We start from the raw sequence: 22,996 nt of genomic DNA, 5'->3' as shown, positions 1-22,996 counted from the left end.
TCAAATCTACTATTCTTAAGGTGTTACTATGTAACAATTGCACTATGTATAAATTTGCTATATCTAATCGACTTATTTCTACAATCTATGACTATACATAATCTTTAAGCGGTGGTCCGGAACATTATTCTCCCGCCGCTGCAGCGGTCGTCGAGGGCGCTGCAGGAGCCTTGTCTGGTTCCGGAACCCGCTCTTCACTATCAGCAACTCCCGTTGGCAGGACCACGAGTCGTTTGGTTGGCCTCCTCAGCACGCCATTCTTGGTCTGGATGTCGGCCACTCGGATGACGCCGTCTGGGCCGGGAAACACTGCTATTACTCTCGCGCGGCCATGTGTTGCGCGGGAGATTGGAGTCGACGATCAGGACTAAGTCTCCGATGCGCAGAGGTTGCCCCGTGCCGCGGGGCTCCCGCCGGTGTTGAAGTTCCGGTAGGTACTCCCGGAGCCATCGTGGCACGTTGATATGGCGTAAATTGACTAAGTGCTGTGTCCACTTCGTCCAGTCTTCGGCTAACTTCTCAGGCAATTTCTCGTCCCAACCGATGCCGATTCGCCATGTTTCTTGTAAAATGCCTTTCGCTTGCACGGTGACGGGTGATGCTAATCCTAGTGGGTCGAAGAGAGACATGACCGTCCGGAGGGCTTCTCTCTTCGTCGGTGTGCGACTTCCGTTGACTATCTCTTGCGGAATTCGGGCCATATTTAAGTTGAAGCCCAATGTGTCCGTGGCGGGCCTCCATGTGAGGCCTAATATTTTCTCTTCTTTGTCGGCTCTATCTATGGAGACGGTCTTATCTTCTATTCTTGTGCCGTTGTATTTTTCTTGTAGTTGCGGGCTGTTCGATGTCCACTTCCTTAAGTGGAATTTTGCTTTCCTATGTACGGTGTCAACTTCATGGGTGATTTTTATAGCTTCTTCCTCTGTTTGGAAACTTTGAAGGTAATCATCCATATAGTGGTTATGGATGATTGCGTCGGCTGCTCTTGGATATTGTTCCTTGTGTTGTTCTGCGTTGTGGTTCTTGATGTACAAAGCGATGCACGGTGAGCAGGCGGCGCCGAAGATCACTGCCTTCATTCTATATTCGCGGGGTGGTCCCTCCCGCCGGTGTTGTCGCCACAGGAACCGCAGGACATCTCTATCTTCTTCGTTGATTTCTATTCGTAGAAACATTTCTTCTATATCTGCGGCGACGGCTATTGGATGTTGTCTGAATCGCATTAACACCCCTGGTAACGATTGAAGTAAGTCCGGACCGGTCAGCAGATGATCGTTGAGTGACGTCCCCCTGGCGCGAGCGGCTGCATCGAAGACTGGACGAACTTTCCCCGGCTTAGCTGGATGAAGCACGGGAAAGTGCGGAAGATACCAGGTGCGGGCGTCCGATGGGGTGGTGGCGGCTTCTTCTGCGTAGCCTTTTTCTATTAGGAGCGCTATTTGTCGCTCGTATTCTTCTTTCAGCTGTGGATTCCTATCTATTTTCTTCTCTGTGCTGTACAGCCTGTTGAGCGCCGCATCGTAGTTGTTCGGCAACTCGACTTTATCTGTTTTCCACAGTAGCGATGTACTATATCCCCCATCTGGCAGAGCGCGAGTCTTCTTCTGTAATATCTGTAGTGCTCGCTCTTGAGGGTCGGCGCGCGTCTTCCTTGGTAGCACGCCCAGCGATTCTATAGAGAAATATCTTCTTAATTCCTCTTCTATTCTATCCTCGGCCCCCTCACGTATATGATATACATGGTGGACTTGATGGCCGAGACTGCGAGTGGACGCTCCATGCAGCACCCACCCTAGCGGAGTTTTCGATGCGACTGGTTGTGACGAAGATCCTCGGCGAACTTCTATGGCCAGTAACAGTTCCCAATTGTCTTGGCCGATGAGGATCGTTGGTGTGGCGTCGTGGTAACACAGTATCTTCTTGATGCCAGCCAGGTGTTGACATCGTCGGATATCCTTTTCTTCTATTTGTTGTTTGGCGAGTTTGAGTCCCTTCATTGTCCTGGCGGAGATCTCATACTCCTCTTCTGGTCCGCATAACGTTAGAGTTACGCGTCTCGAACTATTTGTTCGAACCGTTGCGCCGGCCAGTGCTTCTATTTTCAGTGGTTCTGTCGGCCCCTCCGCGCCGACTCTTGTGGCTATTTCCTCATCTATGAGGGTGACGGTAGATCCATCGTCGAGGAGGGCGAAAGTGTCGATGCTGGCCCGCGGTCCGACTATTTTCACCGGCAGTATTTTGAGATAACTGCGCGGTGAACGTGTGAGCGAGACGCCTGTCGATACTGTTGCTGTCTCTGTCTTCTGTGTCTCGCTCGCTGCCCTGTAGTGCAACAATTTGTGATGCATACGTGGGCAGTCATCTATTCCGCAAGTCTTCGTCTTGCAGTTATGTGTCTGTGTTCGATATTGTAGGCATCGGAAACACAGACGTTGCGCCTTCGCTATTTCCCAACGCCCGTAGCTATTTTCTTTCTTGAATTTTTCACACTGTTGCGCCGCCGTGTGCGAATTTGATTTGCACACGGGACACGTTGGCTTGTGGCGGGGTGGGCTGTCCGTCTTGCTCGCTGTATGTGTTCGCTGCGGACGGATTTGAACACGACGACTTTCCGACGGCTTCGGTTTGTCGTCCATGCTTGCTATCTTCATGGGTTCGGCGCTTACGCTATAAATTTCAGCTTCTATCTTCACGAAGTTGTAGTACTGTACTAAATCCGGTACGTCTTCGTGGGCTTGCTGCTGGCAGTAAACATACCACCTATGTCGAATGTTCGGCGGTAGTTTTTCTATTAATAACTTCGCCACTTCCGGGTTGTATAGGAAGTTGATCTTCTTCAACGTCTTCAATGACACGATGCTATTCTTGACGGCTGTGGCGAATCTGCAGAACTCCCCCGGTGTGTCCTTCGGTGGTGGAAGACTCCGCAGCTTTGCTATTTCGACTTCTGCTATGTTGTTCGGTCGACCGAAGGTGAGCTCCAACTCGTGCATGATCTCTTCGGCCGGCGTGTTTGCTATTAGGAGGCTCTTCATTGCTGACCTAGCCTCCCCTCGTAAGGCTCTCCGGAGCCTTTCTATGTTCTGCGACGGCGTTAGATACCCCGCAGATTCTTCGTAGGCTGCCTTGAAGGCCAGCCAATCGGTATGCGCCCCGTAGAACGGTGTGAGTTCCCCTCTATACTGTGCTGCTAGGGGACCCGACGTTGACGCTTGTGGGTGCGGTGCGACGGCCGCTAGCGACGCTGTAGTCGCCCTGACGATTTCGGTTACTGCAGTTGCGAGATCACCAACTTGAATGGTGTCTGTGGGTGCCAATCGTTGGTGAGTTTCTATGGTACCCCGAAGCGGCTCCTCTATTCTCGCCGGGGTGGGCCTCTTCGGTGGATTTGGTGGTGCTTCTGGTGGAGGCGGTGGTGGCTCGGACTGCTGCTCGAGCCATTCGACGACCCTATTGTGGCCGTCTTGCGATGCTGGTTCCGACGGTTCTTCGTCTTCTTCTCCGAAGGCTTCCAGTCGGGCTAGCTTGGCCTCCGCCAACTGTAATCGATAGCGAATGACCTCTTCTCGGGCGATAGCGATTTGTTTCTGTCTCTCCTTTTCTCTATCGGAGAGCTGTGATCGCGCCGTTGTTTGTTGAACGACGGTTTCTTCGACGTCTTGTGTCCCTTGTGGCGACCTCGGCGGTATGCTATGTCGAATAGGGAACGGGTTTTCCCTCCGCGGTGGGTCTGGGACCTGTTCTGCATGTGTTTGATGCTCTTCTGTCTTCTCCTCTTGCATCTTGCCAGTTCTGCTTCGTGTGACGGGCATCTTCTATTTTGTCTTCTATTCTTCTTGATCCGGCTCGAAGGACCAGCAGATGTGCTGGCCGCTGCCCCCGGGAGTCGGAAGGCGCGTCGGCAGGCACCGAGTCGCTGGTACGCCCGGACGTCAATCTATCCTCCTCGAGGTGAGAGAGTGCCCTTTTCAAAGCACTCCCTACCTGAAGGGCCTCAATCAACGCCGCGGGCGCGTTGCGGGTGAAGGACCAGGTGCCTCTTTATAGGCACCACGATGATTCGTCCTGAGAAGGACGTTTACACGATGCTGATGCGACGGTGACACGATGCGATGACACGATGCGTGAAAAGGGTTGTGACGACTATGCTTGACGATGGCGATGATGGACGGGCAGTAAATGAGAAAACGGTTCTTGTGGTTCAGAATGCAGAGGCGAGGAGAATTTCTTCAGTAGTTGATGTCGCTATTCAGAGGTTGAATTCGCTCTTCAGAGATCTATTTCGCTATTCAGAGGTCTATTTCGCTATTCAGAGGTCTATTTCGCTATTCAGAGGTCTATTTCGCTATGATTTGTAGCGTTTTTGGACGCTACTTATATACGATTTTTGGCTACTAGCCAGCGGACCCTTGGCCGCCCTATTCTCCTCACCCCTTTATATAATTTTTATTATATTTTATCAATCTTACATTTTGTGTTTACAATTTGTGCATCAAACGACAATATTATTTTTAATTTACATTTTTATTATGATGTGTGCGCTGCGTGACGTGCGGTTTAAGAATAATTCGCGATTTCGCGGATCGCGCCTTTTATATGACCTCGCTCCCCTTCCCCCTCATATATATATAGCGCGGGAGAGCGAGGTCGCGCGTCAGTCGAACGAATGCTGCCGCGCAACGCACATTACAATTACATAATGATACTTTAAAAGATCCCTTTTATAGTTTATGCCTATGTATTTTGGGATCTATTTCTTATACTATATTCTATTCTGTTCCTATTTATTTTCAGGGGATTGAAACCACAACCATTATAATCATTTATTTGTCATCTTATCCTATATATCCAAGCATTTTCGTAAATAATAAAGTAATTAAATCTCTATAAACTTATCCCTATCAAATCTACTATTCTTAAGGTGTTACTATGTAACAATTGCACTATGTATAAATTTGCTATATCTAATCGACTTATTTCTACAATCTATGACTATACATAATCTTTAAGCGGTGGTCCGGAACAAATATTAATTATGCCACAGACTATATATACTACACTTGGGGTGCTAGTGATCACCCCCCATCCGCCTGCACGTCGTTTGTCTGGATCACCCCCCCCAGTTTTTTGGAAATCGCTTAGTTAGTCTGAAATAATTCAAAAAAATCACAAGTTTCGTTTTCATAGGTCGTTCTGTCATACTAACTTCAGTTTTCACCCCAGACTTTTGATTGTCTAGGGTGCCTAGGTATCCCTCCGTCTAGTTGAGTAAAAACTAGGTCGGATTTCGCTAAATTTTCATCCTAACTTTCGGTCTAAGTCCGAAGAATCGTAAATTCCGTATACAACTCTCATCTCCCATTACCCTTTCTCCCCCCATCCTAGAATTTTTTAACTATTTTTCCCGTCATCCCCTCGATCCCCCCCGTCGATTGACACCACCCTCGTCCGATTCTGACGATTTTTTTCGAAAAATTGACAAACCGAGGTTACCTAAGCGGTAATATTTCATACAAAATATTCCTAACGTTCTTCAAGTAAAACATCGTTTTCTCGAAATTGTGTCTAGGCAGTCGCAATCTCGTTCTTGTTTTTGGTTTCATCCGGTCTAGTCGAGTATCCCAGTTCCTAAAATCCATACCCCACCACAAATCACCCCCCCGTTTACTAAAAATCTGGAAAAAACAGTTATAAATTAGTGAAAGTACAATAAAAAAATACACATTTTCATAAGTTTCATACTCACCGGGTCGTTTCCTTCGGGAACTTTTGTTGTCTTGGGGTGTCCATTTTAAACTCCGGGACTATTGGCAACCTAATCATGACTATCCTTTCAGGATAGAGCGGAGGACCCTAGTGTACATACTAGGAATGTCCAGATCCTTACGCTGAACCGCACTTTGACGGTCTCGTCGACCATCTTCAGTGACGCTGTCGCACTCGGCTGCTAAAGCCAGAGCACCACAAGCGAAAGTGCTACCTGGCACAACGACACTACTATGAAACATAGACGACCGGGGAAGAACTAAAGGTTCATTTCTCCAGTCTAGTGGAATCATGCCTGGCTCCTCATCGTCTGGAATGTATCGGGTGACGACCAAGCCACCACTACCATCGGGACCGAAGTCCAATGGCGATACAATCGCCATCGACTTAGACTTACACATAGTAAGCAAAGCCGAGTATCGCTCTAGATCCCGTTTACCACGGAACCCAGGCCAGTCTTGAGGGCACACTTCATCAGCGTTGATGAGGAAACTATTGTCGTCCCAGTTTGCACCGGGCAGAGGATTGCGACGAAAGAACTCTCTTCGCGTACGGCGCGTTGTTCTACCTTGATCAGTTAGAGCAACAACTACGTCGCGAAGGTTCATTGCAGTAATCCGAAACGGACTAGGCTGCAAATCGCCATCCTCATCGACAACGTCCTCGCTGAGAGAAGGAGTTACTCCTCCACCCAGCTGCGTATTTCCATGAGCGGAAATAGCGTTAGCCACTAGGTTAAACGTCTCAGTGTAGGGACGAGCATAACTCGTCACATCAGCAGGGACGCTAACAATAGTATCATCTACAATTGCCGTTCCTAACGGCCGGAAGTTAGTAGCCTCCTGAAGCTTAACAGTGTGTTGCAACACAACTGCTCTGTAGGCCTCATGAATAGTACAAACTTGGGGGACTTTGGCTGGATACTGATCCAACACACGTCTGTAACTCTCGGTTAAAGCAAAAGCTACACCTCTCGTAGTAACCTCGGCGACTGACATAACCTTATCGGGAACGTCACAGCAATCCTTGACGAGTGCAGCTAATGCACTGTCAATAGAATACTTATCGGCGAGATCCTTAATACGATCGGCCTCAAAAGTGTCATTCTGCCTTCTAGCGTCTTGTCGACGACTAGCTGCTCCTTTTCCTCTTGGGCGTTTCCGCTTAAGAGGTGGGGATCCACTCTTCCTACGCTGTTCGGCGGGTACGATATCAGATTGATCCTTGTCAGAATCCATCTTGTTGCAGCGTTTGCACGCGCTAATTCGCAAAAAATGTGGAACGCTTCACGATTTTGCGTGTCATCCTTGCGCAGGGGCCATGCTAATCTTCTCTGTATCGTTCCAATTTTAGTATATGTACTGCCGAAGCAAGTACAACCTTTTTTTTTTTTTTGACTTGGAGAAAATCCCTCATGGAGACCCGCCGGCCCCGGGGGAAGCCCGCGGGTACTGTGAGACTCCTACTCACTAAAAACTCCAAGATGTCCCTCACCCAACGCCATATGTCGGAGTCGCGGGATCGATAACATTCCACCGCGACTCCGACGGCGGTGGCCCACTCTACAGCGGGCCCCATCTCTGCGGGTTCCCTGTGAAACCCACCACTTCCCCCGTCTTCCCTGGGGAAGGCGCGCGGGGACATGCGCGCGACTTCTTCGGGCCTAGTGTGGTGGGGTGGGACCGCCCCCGCGGTCGTCACCCCGGCCCGGTAGCGATCTAGGCTGGCCCGCCTCTCCGCATCGGTAACAAAGGCCGCTGCGGTCCTCCTCCTGCGTGCATTGGCTCCTAGGGTGCCCGCCCTGCAGGCACCGGTAGCACCGCAGCGGTCTTTGCCGCAGCAGCTCCACCTTTGCGGAAAGCCAGCCTAGCCGGATATGCCCCTCCTTGGTGACCTTTTTGATGGCCGCCATAGGGCCACGGACCCAGCAGGACCCCAGGGAATTGGGCCTGCCCCTTCTTATTGGCCCGACCCTTACGACCTCGGCCTCACACTCACCCTCACGCGCAACGGCGGCGGCGACATCCTCCGGCGTCAGTGAGTCATCCAGGCCCATGACCCGCATTTCCGCGGTTTTTGAGGGCCTGGAGACCTTGGCCACATCCTCCGGGATTAGGGCCCGGAGTTTGGACGCCAGTGCGTCGGCCTTCTCGGCGTTGTCAGTGCCGGAGACTTCCAGAATCCGCCCCCCAGTAATCGCGGATCGAAGCCGCAAGCCGTATATTCCGAGGGGGCGGAGATCTATCTTGTCCTTGGCCTCGCGCAAGATGTTGGCGTAAGTGACGCCCTCTTTTTCCGCCGCTTCTCCGATGGTTATAACCACCCGGCGGTGGGTTGTGTGGCTGGAATAGCCGGGGATTCCACTGCTGGGGGTTGTCCCTGGGGCGCAGTTTTGTTCGCCCTCTTGGTCTTGGCCTTGGACCCGCCTTTTTGGCCTGGGGGGTCAGAACCCCGGCCTCCTACTTCTAAAGCGGGCTGCGGGGCCGCTGCTGCCTGGGACTGCGCCAAGGTTGGTACCGCTGGTGCGGTTTGGACATCGCTAGGGAGGGGGATTTGTCGATCTTTCCCCTCACCTCCTCCATAAATTGGGACATCATCTTACCCATAATTGTGCGCACAGTGCCGCCAACATCTCTCATAATTTGGGCCCTGAAGGTGCCCAGCTCCTCATTCTGAGGTGCATCCGTCTTCTTCGCCGGCCCGGCCACTTTTGCGGTGCGGAGCTCGGCCACCTCCTTGCGGAGTTCGCCTACCTCTTGTTGGAGCCGGAGGTTCCGGACCATCAGGGACGTGACCGAACTCGGGATAGAGTCACTCTCCAGGGTAGAGCCTCCTTAAACCTAACCTAACCTTTTTTTTTTTTTAACGTGTGGAAAAATCTTCAAAAAACCGTCACCCCGCCGGAGGGATGGCGAGGTGGTGTGTGGGTCTTGTACCCACTAAAAAACCACACGGTGTACCTACGAGCGCCTATGCCGGAGCCAGGGGATTCGCAAGTGCATTCTACCCCAGCTCCGACGGCGACGGCCCGCCCTGTAGATGTTGTAGGGCAGGCCCCATCTCGTTTTGTGGTTAGGGCGACCTATTTCGCCCTACTCCATTGTGGAGGCGTGTGGGTACACGCGCACACCTCCGGGGCCTTTGGATTGGGGGACTGCCTCCCTCAAGGCAGTCACCCCGGCCCCAGTGGGGGATAGAGGGGGGCGGAGTTGGATACGCTCCCACCTCTAGGCCTGGCTCTTCTGCGGCGAAGGGAAGCGGGACGAGCTGACTCCCGCTCCCTTTCCGCCGCCTCCTTCCGCGAGATAACTTCCTCGCAGAAGGAGCTCACCGCCAGCCACGATCTCTCGCTACTGACCATCCTCCGAACTAAATTCGGCAGCGAGAGATCGTCCCCCACTATTCGTGTGAGGACACGGCGCTCACTCACGAACGCTGGGCATTCTTCCAGCGTGTGTTGCGCCGTGTCCTCTACACCTCCGCATTCGTGGCAGCCGGTCGTCGGCTCCTTCCTCGCCACATGACACAGATACCGCCCGAAGCAACCGTGCCCGGACAGTATCTGTGTCATGCGGTACGTCAGTGGCCATCTCCTATTCATCCACCGTTTGAGGATGGGACGGACAGCCTCGACGGTCCTCAGGCCGGCTGACGGGCTCATTAGCCTTGCCCGCCATTCGATCCTGAGGATCCGCCGAAAGTCGGACCTCCGCGCTTCGATCTCATGACCAGCGGGTGCCTCCCCCATGGAACGTCGCTCCGCGCGCCAGTGGTACTGGACGCGTGGAGCTCCGCTACCAAGTCCCACGGAGGAGACCCCGCCAGCAGACCCGCCGCTTCCCCGGATATGGTGCGGTAGCCTCTAATGGCCCTGATGGCCATGGCCCTGTGTGGCCTGTTAAGACAGGCCACATTTTCCCTGCCTAGGGCCCCCACCCAGATGGGGGCCCCGTACAGGGCCATGGACCGCACCACGCCGAGGTATAGGCGGCGGGAACCTTCTCCCGGGCCCCTCACGTTTGGCAGCAGCCAGCTAAGAGCGCCGGCGGCTGCCATAAGGCGAGGGACCAGGTTCCGGAAATGAGCGCGGAAGCTCCAACGGCTGTTCAGGTCAAGCCCCAAATACCTAATACAGGGCTTGACCCCCACCCTCTGGCCACTGACGACCAGCTGGGCATCCGGAGGTGGCGCGCGCCGAGGCCCATGAAAACATAGGACCTCGGTCTTCTCCAGCGCCACCTGGAGCCCAAGCCTCCTTATTCGGCCGACGACCAGCGCCACGCTTGCCGCGGCAAAGCGGGTAGCCTCCCGTAGGTCCCGCCCCCGGGCAGTGACCAAGGTGTCATCCGCGTAACACACGAGGTCAGTGCCCGTTAAAAGGGCGCCCCGCAGGTTCCAATCATACCCGATGTTCCACAGGATCGGGCCCAGAACCGACCCCTGTGGAACACCGCGTTGCATGTCCCTCGGCACTACAACGCCGTTCCGCCCCGTGCACAGCACAGACCTGTCCTCGAGGTAGGCCCCGATCACGTCCCGAATATAGGGAGGCGCGCGATGGTATTTCAGCGCCTCCCTAATAGTCGCAAAGGGCAGGGTGTTGAAGGCGTTCTTTATGTCCAACGAGACCGCCAACAACACCCCACCCTGGGACGTCGCCTCTTCCGAGAGGGAGCGCACACGCGAGATCGCGTCGATCGTCGAGCGCCCCTCTCGGAACCCGAACTGCTTCGGGCTGAGATCGGGACCTACCTGGGACAGGTGTTGGACGAGTCGGCCCGCCAAGATTCACTCGAAGAGCTTGTCGATCTCGTCCAACAGCACTATGGGGCGGAACGCCGAGGGAACCACCGAACCTGCAGGGTGCTCCGCTTTGCGGAGCAGGACCACTCTACCCGCTTTCCACTGATTGGGAAACCGTCCCGACTCCAGACACGCGTTAAACAAGCGCCGGAGTCGGTCCCCTAGGGTGTTTAGGGCCAAGGCCAGGACGCGGCCGTGGATACCATCCGGACCCGGGGCGACATTCTTACCCCGGAGTTTATCCACGGCCGCGGCGAACTCCTCCTCGGTGATGATAGGAACCGCAGCAGCGCTGACGCCGCTGGCCTCTCCATCACTGCCACGCGGCATCATCGGAGGAGGTGTGAAGGGAGGCTGTCTCGGGAACAGCTCCTCCAACACCCCCTCCAGCTGCTGCGGCTGGAGACCCTCTGCCACGGGGGGCGCCCAGGGGCGTAATTTGCCCCTGACGAACCTATAAGGTCGCCCCCATGGATCCCTGACCAGGGTCTCCAGGAGTTCTTCCCTGGCTGTCTCCTTGGCCCTGCTGATGGACAGCTGCAGAGCTTTCTTCCTCTCTTTGTACTGCTCGTACAGCTGTGCTTCCTCGTCGGCGTCGCGGCCCCGCCTGAGTCGGCGGTGCCTGGTGTACCGGCGGCGGGCGGCGGAGCACTCCTCTCTCAACGCCGCTATCTCCTCCGACCACCAGTACACCTGACGCCTAGGAGGTCGAGGGCCGGCTCGGGGCATCGCCGCGTCGCAGATGTTGCGACAGAGCCTCGCCGAACCAGCCCACCTCTGCGTCGACCTCCACAGGCCCCTCCGGTATGGGAACCCAGGCCTGGACGATGGAAGCCTCCATCAGCACGTCTTTATTCAGACGTTTCAACACCCATCTGGGGAGTTGTGGGACATTCCTCTCCTGGCGACCGGGGTGCGGAGCTACGGGTGAGGGGAGAACATCTATTCGGATATACCGATGATCGGATAGAGTCTCCACCTCATCCAACACCTGCCAGCTCCGCACCCTCTGTGCGATCGCTGGACTGCAGAGGGATACGTCGACATGCGACTCCCCCTGCTGTCTCACGCACGTGGCGGCCGACCCTCGGTTCAACACCACCAGGCCGGCCGCGGCCGCCCAGTCTTCCAGGACCCTGCCTCGAGAGTCGGTGATGGGGGAACCCCATGCCGTGGATTTGGCATTGAAGTCCCCCATCACCATCATTGGACGGGCCGAGTATAGCTCAAGAGCGGCCCCCAGCCCGTCCATGAACTGCTCGAACTCGGCGAGAGTCCTGTTCGGAGAGAAGTATGTCCCGACAACGACGGTTTCCCCCCAACTCACACCTATGTACCCCGCTCCGCCGAATAGGCGGCTGACGAGCGGGGTTGCGGGATTGCCCGCACCGACAATGGCCACCAGGCCAGAGGGGTCGCCGAACCAATGGTCACTACGTGGGACACGATATGGTTCGGCGACCACTGCAAGGTCAACTCCCCACTGCGCCGCGCTCTGCAGAAGCAGATCTCGGGCGCGCGCGCAGTGGTTGAGATTCCCCTGCAGGAGGCGATGGACTGCCATTATTGACCGGTGTCCATCACCTCAGCCTCTCCCCGGCGGCCATTGCCGCGGGCCGACGACAGTGCGGATCCCCTCGCTCTCTTGGACCGGGACTGGGGGCACTTTTTGGCCCCCACCCGGTGGTCTGCTGGGCGACCCGCCGCTGCGCAAACTACGCAGTGTGGGGCCGCCGAACATCCGGCCGCTTTGTGGCCGGGAACCCCACACCGGTAGCACAAGCCACTCCGGTCCTCCTCGTGCGAGCACCTGGCCAGCACGTGCCCGCTTTCGAGGCACCGGAAGTACCGGAGTGGCTTCTGCCGCAGCAGTTCCACAGCGGCTGAGACCCAGCCGATCCGGATCCGCCCTGCCGTCGTCACTTTCTTGACCGCGGCCAATGGGGCCCGCACCCAGCAGGTGCCCAGGCCCGACGCGCCGCGCCGAATCTCCCCGACATTGACGGCGTCCGCCGTGCACTCACCGTGCTGTGCCACGGCGGCCGCTACCTCTTCCCGGTCGGTACCGTCATCCAGGCCCATGACCCTCATCTCTGCGGTCTTGGTGGGCCTGGCGATGCGGACCGTACCTTCCGGGAAGACGTCCCGGAACTTCGACGCGAGCGCGTCGGCCTGTTCTCCCGTCTGGGACCCTGGGATCTCCAGGATCCGGGCCCCAGTAGCCGCGGTCTTGAAGCGCAGGCTTCCTATCCCCAAGGAGGCGAGGTTGATTTTATCCTTCGCCTCCTTGAGGACGGCGGAGTAAGTGACCCCCGCCGCTTCTGCCTCCGGACAGAGTGTGACGACCACAGCCGCCGATCGCGGCGCACGCAATTTCGATGGCGACGGCGGGGCCGGCTTAGCCTTCTTCCCCTGAGAGGGAGCCCCAGAGGTCCTCCGAGTACTTTGAGTACTCTGAGTCTGCCTCTCAGAGACGTTGCGGTTTTTGCCGCCCCGTCGCACCACCGTGCTCCAACCATCGTTTGCGCGCCCCGCGCCCGACGGCCCCGGCCGCTGACTGCCAGAGGCAGGCCGGCTGGTAGGTTGACTCGCCGGAAGCGGCGGGAATTCCGCCCCTCGCGCCCCCCGCAGATGGGGAGCGTCTCTGAAGCCCGGTCCCCCTGCGCCAGGGATGCGGGACAAAACCTCGTACTGCCCGTCGCTTTGCAGCGGCGGGCGGTGTACCGGGCGGATCGACGCCTCCTGAAGGGATTGCACTCGTGAGATCATCTCCTTCAACTCCTGGAATCGGGCGTCGACCATCAGCCCGGTCGAGCGGAGGAGTTCCGCCCGCAGGTCCTCAGTATCCACTGGCGCCGGGGCCGGGCCGGGTGCTCTCTCCCTCGCAGGTCCCTGTGGTGCCTGGGAAGCGGCTGAAGGGGTTTGCGGCCCCGACCTCGCCGCGAGTTGCCGCATCTGGGCTTGGAGCGCCTGGAGTTGGCTTCGGAGCTCCTTATTCTCCTTACGGAGCTCCTCCACCTGTCCTTCCAACTTCCGGCGCTCGACGGCACCCGCGGTGAAGTCCTTGTTGACGACGGCACTGCTGTCCAGCTCCTCTGCTATCATCAACACGGAGCCGATGGACTCCTTCAGCCGCCTCTGGTCAGCCCCCTTCAGGTTCCCGCACCTGTGAACCGTGTCCAAGGCCACCCCCAGCTTTTTCTGGGCCTCCGCCCTGAAAACGGCCACAGGCTGCGGGTCCTCCTTTGGGGGGACCTTCCCCTTCCCCACAGGGACCCCCGACGGACGTATAAACGTCCCGTCCTCTCCTCTCTTGTCCTGCCGCCGGGACTTCGGCGACGTGGTCGGACTCTCCGGGCCCACAGGTACCATCAACACCACCCCGTTCCCGGACGACGGGCAGGGGATCTTGGACGGCTTGGCACTCCCGCCCGCCGCCCCGGAAGGGCCCGGTCCATCCGCGTGCGGCCGCTTCGGCACGGCCGTTTTCGCGAGTCCATCCTCGGTGGACACCAGGCACCCGGACATCTCGTCCTCCATCATCATCGAGCGCGTCGAGCGCGTAGAGCGCGTCGACGACGCTGAGGAGGGCCGAGATGCCCGCGACCTGGCCCGAGAGACGGGCCGCGACCTCGCCAACCGCACCGTGTCGGCGTCCGCCAGCGTAATCGAGTCCGACATGGACCAGAACGCTAAGTCCCGGGGCAAAACCTTTTTTTTTTTTTTAACGTGTGGAAAAATCTTCAAAAGACCGTCACCCCGCCGGAGGGATGGCGAGGTGGTGTGTGGGTCTTGTACCCACTAAAAAACCACACGGTGTACCTACGAGCGCCTATGCCGGAGCCAGGGGATTCGCAAGTGCATTCTACCCCAGCTCCGACGGCGACGGCCCGCCCTGTAGATGTTGTAGGGCAGGCCCCATCTCGTTTTGTGGTTAGGGCGACCTATTTCGCCCTACTCCGTTGTGGTGGCGTGTGGGTACACGCGCACACCTCCGGGGCCTTTGGATTGGGGGACTGCCTCCCTCAAGGCAGTCACCCCGGCCCCAGTGGGGGATAGAGGGGGGCGGAGTTGGATACGCTCCCACCTCTAGGCCTGGCTCTTCTGCGGCGGAGGGAAGCGGGACGAGCTGACTCCCGCTCCCTTTCCGCCGCCTCCTTCCGCGAGATAACTTCCTCGCAGAAGGAGCTCACCGCCAGCCACGATCTCTCGCTACTGACCATCCTCCGAACTAAATTCGGCAGCGAGAGATCGTCCCCCACTATTCGTGTGAGGACACGGCGCTCACTCTCAAACGCTGGACATATTTCCAGCGTGTGTTGCGCCGTGTCCTCTACACCTCCGCATTCGTGGCAGCCGGTCGTCGGCTCCTTCCTCGCCACATGACACAAATACCGCCCAAAGCAGCCGTGCCCGGACAGTATCTGTGTCATGCGGTACGTCAGTGGCCATCTCCTATTCATCCACCTTTTGAGGGTGGGACGGACAGCCTCGATGGTCCTCAGGCCGGCTGACGGGCTCATCAACCTCGCCCGCCATTCGATCCTGAGGATCCGCCGAGAGTCGGACCTCCGCGCTTCAATCTCGTGACCAGCGGGTGCCTCCCCCATGGAACGTCGCTCCGCGCGCCAGTGGTACACTGACGCGTGGAGCTCCGTGCTCAAGTCCCACGGAGGAGACCCCGCCAGCAGACCCGCCGCTTCCCCGGATATGGTGCGGTAGCCTCTTATGGCCCGTATGGCCATGACTCTGTGTGGCCTGTTGAGGCAGGCCACATTTTCCCTACCTAGGGCCCCCAAAGTCCCGGGGCAAAACCTAACCTAACCTAACCTAAACCAGATCATCTTGCCAAAGAGGCGGCCATAAAGTCGAAGAGGAGGTCAGACTATGACTGGTGTCCGGTCTCATTCGCCAAACGTCTGATCCGAGATCGGACGATTGCTGAATGGGATAGGCGCTACCGGTCAGGCGAGACTGCCTCCGTGACGAAACTCTTCTTCCCTAGCGCAGTCGAGGCGTACAGGACTGTCGGAAAAATCACCGTCGACAAATACACCACCCAACTGCTCACGGGACACGGCGGGTTCGGGGCATATCTGCATCGTTTTCGGTGCCGGGAGGACCCGACGTGTCCCTGTGACCAGGAGACACCCGAGACACTGTCACACATAATATCACAATGCCCACGTTTTGGAGCCAAAAGGACGGACTTGGAAATAGAGCTAGGTATAAAAATAAAAGAAAGTAACTATAATGAAATAATCACAAATAGAAATTATAGAGGAAAATTTTTAGAGTTTACAAAAACAATAATAAAAATAGTAACAAAAACACACAGCAATAGATGATATATCGAGGTGTATAATGATTATACAACCATTAGATATATAAGAAATAAGTAGCAATAAGGATAGAATAAGAATAGTAGTAATAAAGAATAAAAATGTAAAATAGAAATAAAAGATAGTGATGTAAGCAATAATATTAAGAAAACCCTAGTTGTATAATCCCTAAACATAACATATATGTACCCCTAGGAATTAAGTTAGTTATGCGTCTAAGAAAAACTGTAAAAAACCTGGAAATTAATATCCGGGCCTAAGTGTACTTATTTGGACTATCCCCCTAGCATAAGACCCTAGCTAGACGACGGCCCACCCTGTTGTAAACAGCGGTGGGGAGGTAGGCCAAATAGGAAAAAAAAAATAAAACCTAACCTAAACCTAAACCGCAGGTTTCGATAGTGCCTCCGATATTTATATTATATGCTGACAACGAAATAGTACCGCCGTCTATATTTGCCACAGTCGCCATCTAGCGTAAGGGTGCAATAGTTTCCTTTGGTATTGCGTTTGGAGGCCATCTATGTTGCGATAGTGACCTCGAGATGATTTGATATTGCGACTGAGCGCCATCTAAGGTGCAATAGTGGTACTGTTACGGTTTGTTAACAACAAACAAACAAGCACCTAGCATGTGACGTTTAGCAATGCCTTTTTTTTTTTTTTTTTTTCCGTTCCGTCGTCAGCGTATTGAGGAGGGGAGGGGATAATTGTCCTGATTTATTTATTGTTCATAACTTTACATCATTTTATACATCCTTTACGTCTGTAATCTGTGGGCTGCATACCCCGGAAAGTCCTGCAGCGGGTTTCGCGTTCAGTATAACAACGCATTCAGGGCGTTGATGAGTAGTACTAACTTTAATTATAAGAAAAGAAATCTGTAATACTAAGAAAATGGAAAAATAAGCCTGATAATAAATATATTATCATTATTATTACAAGTTTAGCGATGACACTATCACTACTACATCAGTATCATAGATGGCATACAGACATCTACTACTACTACTAAGCTACTTTCTAATTCTAATTCTACTATTGGCGTACTGACTACCCCTGACGGTCAGTACCAGTATCTTACCATGCCCTATATATGTAATCCGTGGTGTATACAGGCATGTACTGCGCGTCACCCACATTGCTCCCGATTGTTATGGCGGATTGTCATGATGTGTACACTGTCACTCTACCGCTGGACGTAGTGTTTGGGTTTTTTTTTTTTTGGGTTTTTTTTTTTTTTTTAGTTACAGTGCTGGTTGGTTAGTTCTTCAGATCACTTCAGATCACTGCCTTATCCGATCCCAGGTACTGCGCACAAAACCTGTCATATCCCGACCTCCTTGTCAACGTCGTATGTGGCATTATAAGTCTGCAGATTGGGACAGATTGCGAGAATTTTACGCATCGTACCCATGGAAGCAGTACTGCTTTGCATCAGAAGACGTCGATACCTGTACAGCCGCCGTTACTGAAGACATACTTGCGGGTATGAACAATCAGATTTGGAATAAAACAATTCCAAATCTGATTGTTTCTTCAGGGGCGAAAAAAAAAAAAAAAATATCAGCTATTTTATATTATATAGTTTGATTATTGTATCTCCATTATACTGAGAAGGGGCTATCTTTGTAACAAATTTCGTTTAAATAGGTTCAGTAGTTTTGGCGTGACAGACAGACAGATTAGAATAGAAATAATCTTTATTCAAACTTAATATACATAAACCCTCTTCCCGTCCCAAACGCCTTTGCCAAAAACCACTCAAGGATCCTTAAACTTCCTAACACTTGAACTCAGTTTATGGGTAACTCCTTTTCGTTTCGTGCTGCTCAGCTATGGAATAATCTCCCTTTTGGAGATTAAAAAAAAAAAAAATTATATATTAATATATATATATATACTTTTTTTTTTTTGTATATATATATATATATTATATTAGTATCTGTATTTTGGACATTATATTTATGTTTGGAGCGTACATTTAATACACTTAGTTTTATCTCCATTTAGTAGCATAACCTTAAATACTGAAATAATCATCTAACTACACCTAGTAATACGCAATTGACGCTAGTCTCTGCTAATTACACCAGACTGCTTTGCATAATACAGTACTGCTATTGCTTACAAGATGTCGCCACCCGTGCTGAACTATGGTTCTTGTGCTGCATGTTTACAGCTTATTAAAACACGTCAGTTTTTAAAATGTCGCTTATGCTTAAAACATTACGATATAACGTGTGTGATTGTCAGTGAAAAAAAAAAAAGATTTCTTAATACAATGACTGCTGAACATAAAAATAACTGGCAATGTCAGGAATGTAAAAAAAAAAAATAAGATACCCAAAAAGGATAACACTGATACTCCAATTAAAACAGTATACTGCAATGTCACAACACGCAATCGAGCCAATCATAAATCGTCAGTGACGTCACCGCCATCGCCGACACCATCATGCTCGCTTGAAACGGCATCGTTCGATTTTTCTGAACTAGTTACCGAAATCCGTCTCCTGCGTGAGGAGATGAAAGAGTACAGAACAGAAATGCACAAGTTCCGTACCACAATTTCGAACCTTACTGTTACTGTAGGGTCATGTCAGCTCCAAATCGACGCGCTGACTACAAGGGTTAATGAAATGGAAAAGCAACGTTACGAGGGTACTAATGACACTACATCTGTTTTGGAGCAGACAATTTCCGAACTCAAAATGGAACTTAATGATCGTGACCAAGAGTTACTCTGTAACGACATCGAGATAGCTGGGATCCCGGAGGACATAAACGAGCGCGGTATTCACTTAGCACTTACCGTAGCGCAAAAGTTGGGCGTAGTTTTGGAGGAACGAGACATCGTAGACGCTCAGCGTGCCGGGACATTTAAACGTACGATGAGTGACAATTCTTCGATTAGCCGGCCACGCGCCCTAGTGGTGCGTTTGACACGCCGTACACATCGCGATCAAATGTTAGCCGCTGCACGTGTCCGCCGTGACATCACTACTGCTGGCTTGGGTCTGGCCTTGGCTGACCAACGCATCTATGTTAACGAAAGATTAACTCAAACCAATCGTCGACTTTTTTATAAGGCTCGGGTGGAATCTCTTCGCGTACAGTGGAAATATTTATGGACTCGCGAAGAAAAAATTTATGTCCGTATAGAGCACGGTTCGCCACGTCACCGTATACGCTCAGAAAATGATTTTAATAAAGTTTTTGGTTAATGTTAATGTTGGTTCTTGTGTTGGTATATAAGTTACAATTGTTATTCTCTTATATTACTATATATCTGCAAGACGCTGCTACTGTGTTGTAAAATTTTGTTATTATTACTAAATGGTAATAATAATGAATTTCTAACTAATTATTTTATGTTTATTTTTGAAAGGAAAATAAGTCTTTTTTTGTACGGTTTTATTGTATACGTTTTGTTATGGGATTTTAAATTTACTGAAATAGTTTTTTTGTTGTATATTAATATTTTATTATCTAACAATTACATTAAACCAATTTCGTACTATAATACTGGTTATTAACAAATGTAAAGTACTTCATTTGTGCTACTAAGTACATACATAAAAGATTAAAAAAAAAAAAAAAATATTATTTCTATAATCTACTCATTTATATTACAAAGTTATATGTTATTGTTATGTATAGAGACTACACAACTACACAATGATGTAAGCTTTGCCTATAGTTTATACACCACTACACACAAAAATAATGATGACTTTTCAAATTATTTGACATTTTTCCACAAAATCTATATTTTTGCACCAATTTATTCAGAGGACTGGCGTCACATAACAGCTCAGTAGATACTTGCTGCATAGTAAACAGATTCTTATTACATATTCTTACATTTTGCAGTTCATTAAAAAAAAAAAAATATCTGTTGGGTTGTTAAACCCCGGATCTCTCGGTACGCGACATGATGAATTTATTGTTGCTATGTTGAGACATTGCTATCAATGAAACTTGGCTTAGAGAGGGCGAGGAGGCGCGTGCACCCACAGTACCTGGATACCGATTACGTCATATCCCGCGACCCCTTAACGTGCGTGCGCGAGGCGGAGGAGTTGAGTTTTAAACAAGGAGTTAATGCGCGGACTATTACTCACCCATGCGCACCTTCTGTCGAGCAAATGTGGCTGAGTCTTAATCTCAATGGTACCAAGTTAGCTATTGGAACGGCATACCGCCCGCCGTGGCTTAATGTAGATACATTTATAGATGCCCTTAGTGAATCTATCACAGCTCTGGGTAATTTTGATGATATTGTTTTGTCGTGAGACTTAAATGTAAATCTTTTAAACAGTTCTGATATTAACACAAGAAAACTTTTTGACTATTTTAATTGCATTAATCACACACAATTTGTTAAAGAGCCTACTCACTTCACTGATCACAGTGAAACATTAATAGATGTAGTATTCTCAAACATGAACGTTTCCAATGTTGATGTAAATTATATTCCGGAACTTAGTAGTCACGCATTAGTCACCTGTGTTCTTAATGTTAGAAAACTGAAACCACGTCCCAGGACGTTTACTTGTAGATCCTTAAAGAACATAGATCTTGAATGGTTTAATGAAGATGTTAATTCTATTCCGTGGGAAGATTTTAACTATGAAAATGTTAATTGTATGTTGGATGCATTTAATAGAAATATATTGGGTCTTTTTGATAAACATGCTCCGATAAAACGTATACAAATGAAACAACGTTCATATTCTTGGATAACCTACACTATTAAAGAAATTATTAATTTGCGAGATAAGGCGCATACTAGGAGTAAATTTACTAATTTAGAAACGCACAAAAAATACTATAAAGAATTAAACGACATTATTAGTACAGCTATTCTTAGGGAAAAAGCCGCATATTTTAATGATAATATCAATAAAAACTTAAATAATGCACGTAACTTATGGAAAAATATCAAAAATAATGTAGTTAATTTTCACAAAAAAGATTTTGAACTTCCCGCATATTTGAATAAACCTGATAGCTTAAACCAACATTTTCTTAATCTTCCTGGAAAAGAAGATGCTGACAGTAATTTAATTGATTATTTTAAAAATAATACTTTTGGTTCTGCTGTATTCACCCTAAAACCATTAATTGAAACCGCAGTTTACAATATAATTAAATCTTTTTCATCGAATGCGCAAGGCGCTGACTGTATAACTTTGGATATGATTATGATTACATTACCCCGTACATTAAATATAATTACTGCCATAGTAAATAAAAGTATTGAAAGCGGTGTGTTTCCTGATTTATGGAAATTAGCCAAAGTTAGACCTATTCCAAAGACGCAACATCCAAAGGATTTTAAAGATTTACGGCCTATTAATGTTCTACCTTTTATGTCTAAGGTTGTTGAAAAGGCTATTTGTATACAAATGACAGAATACCTCGAATCAAACAGTATCTTACCTAAAAAACAATCCGGTTTCAGAAAGTCTCGTAGTACTACCACTGCTTTATTGGATGTGGTGGATGATATTTTGACTGCGCGGGATGGTGGTAATGGTACAATATTAACACTGCTAGATTTCTCACGTGCATTTGAGACTATTAATACCTCACTCCTATTATCAAAGCTAGCCTAAAGCTTATGGATTTGATAATAATGCTTTGCGTTGGTTTCCCAGCTATCTTTACGGCCGCACACAGTATGTTGAAACTAATGATGACAGTGGCAATGTGTCAACCTCTGCTATATTATCTGTGAACAGAGGAGTCCCACAGGGTTCTATACTAGGGCCTATCCTTTTTATTTTGTATACGACTGATATTACTTACACTATTCAAAATTTTAATTATCATTTATATGCTGACGACCTTCAATTATACATATCTGTAAAACCGGATACAACTGAGTCGGTAGTAAATAGAATAAATGAAGATCTGAATCGCTTAGCCTCTTGGTGTGAACAAAATTGTTTAGTTGTTAATCCCAGTAAGTCGAAGTTCATATTATTGGGCTCCAAACGTCAAGTAACTGATATTAATGCCCGTAAACCACAAATTGTTTTGTCTGGAAATCATATAGAACAAGTGACATATGCACGCAATTTAGGTCTTGTTATGGACGAGAGATTACAATTCGAAAAACATATATTGGATATCATGCGTTTTTACAGACTAAAAGTACTGTACAGGCTGCGTGAATTCTTATCTGTTGATATTCGAATCAAATTGTGCGAAGCGTTAGTGTTGTCTAAGTTTAATTACGCTGATAATGTGTTTGGGGAGTGCCTTTTAGCTCGAACTAAGAAAATGATACAACGTATCCAAAACGCATGTGCTCGATTTTGCTTTTCTATTGCTCGTCGTGCTCATATCACTCCCTTTTTGGAACAGAATAACTTGTTAAATATGACAGCACGTCGAAATTTACATTTTGCTTCATTGCTTTTTGGCGTAATACACAGTAAAAAGCCCTCATATCTGTATGATAAATTAAATTTTTCAAAGCGTAACATAAGAAAAAATTCTCTTTTACTTTGTCCACGATACAGAACAGCTGCTTTTCGTGGTAGCTTCCAGTACGCTGCTAAGAAATGCTGGAACAATCTTCCACCGCCAGTTAGGAACGCCAAATCATTATTCACCTTTAAAAAACTATACAAGAATTATCTATGTACTATTTAACCTATAAATCTTACGGCAAAGTAGTTGTATATATATATGTTTAATGTTTATATTTATTAATGTTATTTTATTCTATTTTGTTATTTCTAGTATATGAATTGGTTTGTATTTATTAGTTGTAATTTTGTTTTAATTATTATCAATAATATTTTAAATAGTGCCCTCTCTCTCCCCCCTTTTATATATATATTTTTGGTGCCACTGAAAACCAGCTGTATGTTCACCTAGGACATACATTAAAGCTGAGTGGAGCCATTTCAGTGCATTATTGGATGTAAAAAATGATTATTTTATGTTTATTTTTAATTATGGTAAATTAAGTTTAATTATATGTACATTTTATTTGCTCTTTTTTTTCGTTTGTTGTTTATATTGTATTTTTTACATTGCACTGAATAAAATATTTCTTTCTTTAT

The 22,996-nt window shown here is 49.8% G+C and overlaps 1 protein-coding gene and 1 non-coding gene across 2 annotated transcripts; both read right to left on the bottom strand.

Moving 5' to 3' along the window:
* Window positions 1-200: 200 nt before the first annotated feature.
* Window positions 201-3,812, bottom strand: LOC131848762 (uncharacterized). The gene has a single exon (XM_059198694.1). The coding sequence runs from the start codon at window positions 3,810-3,812 to the stop codon at window positions 201-203; it is 3,612 nt and encodes a 1,203-aa protein (XP_059054677.1).
* Window positions 3,813-7,036: 3,224 nt separating this feature from the next.
* Window positions 7,037-7,143, bottom strand: LOC131848763 (U6 spliceosomal RNA). The gene has a single exon (XR_009357774.1). It is a non-coding gene; the product is annotated as a U6 spliceosomal RNA (small nuclear RNA).
* Between the last annotated feature and the right edge of the window lie 15,853 nt (window positions 7,144-22,996).

The sequence above is a fragment of the Achroia grisella genome, unplaced genomic scaffold, assembly GCF_030625045.1.
Source record: "Achroia grisella isolate CSIRO2021 unplaced genomic scaffold, CSIRO_AGI_Agris_v1 utg5850, whole genome shotgun sequence".
Taxonomy (NCBI): domain Eukaryota; kingdom Metazoa; phylum Arthropoda; class Insecta; order Lepidoptera; family Pyralidae; genus Achroia; species Achroia grisella.
The sequence above is the reverse complement of the archived record's forward strand: the minus strand, read 5'-3'. Positions and strand labels throughout refer to the sequence as shown.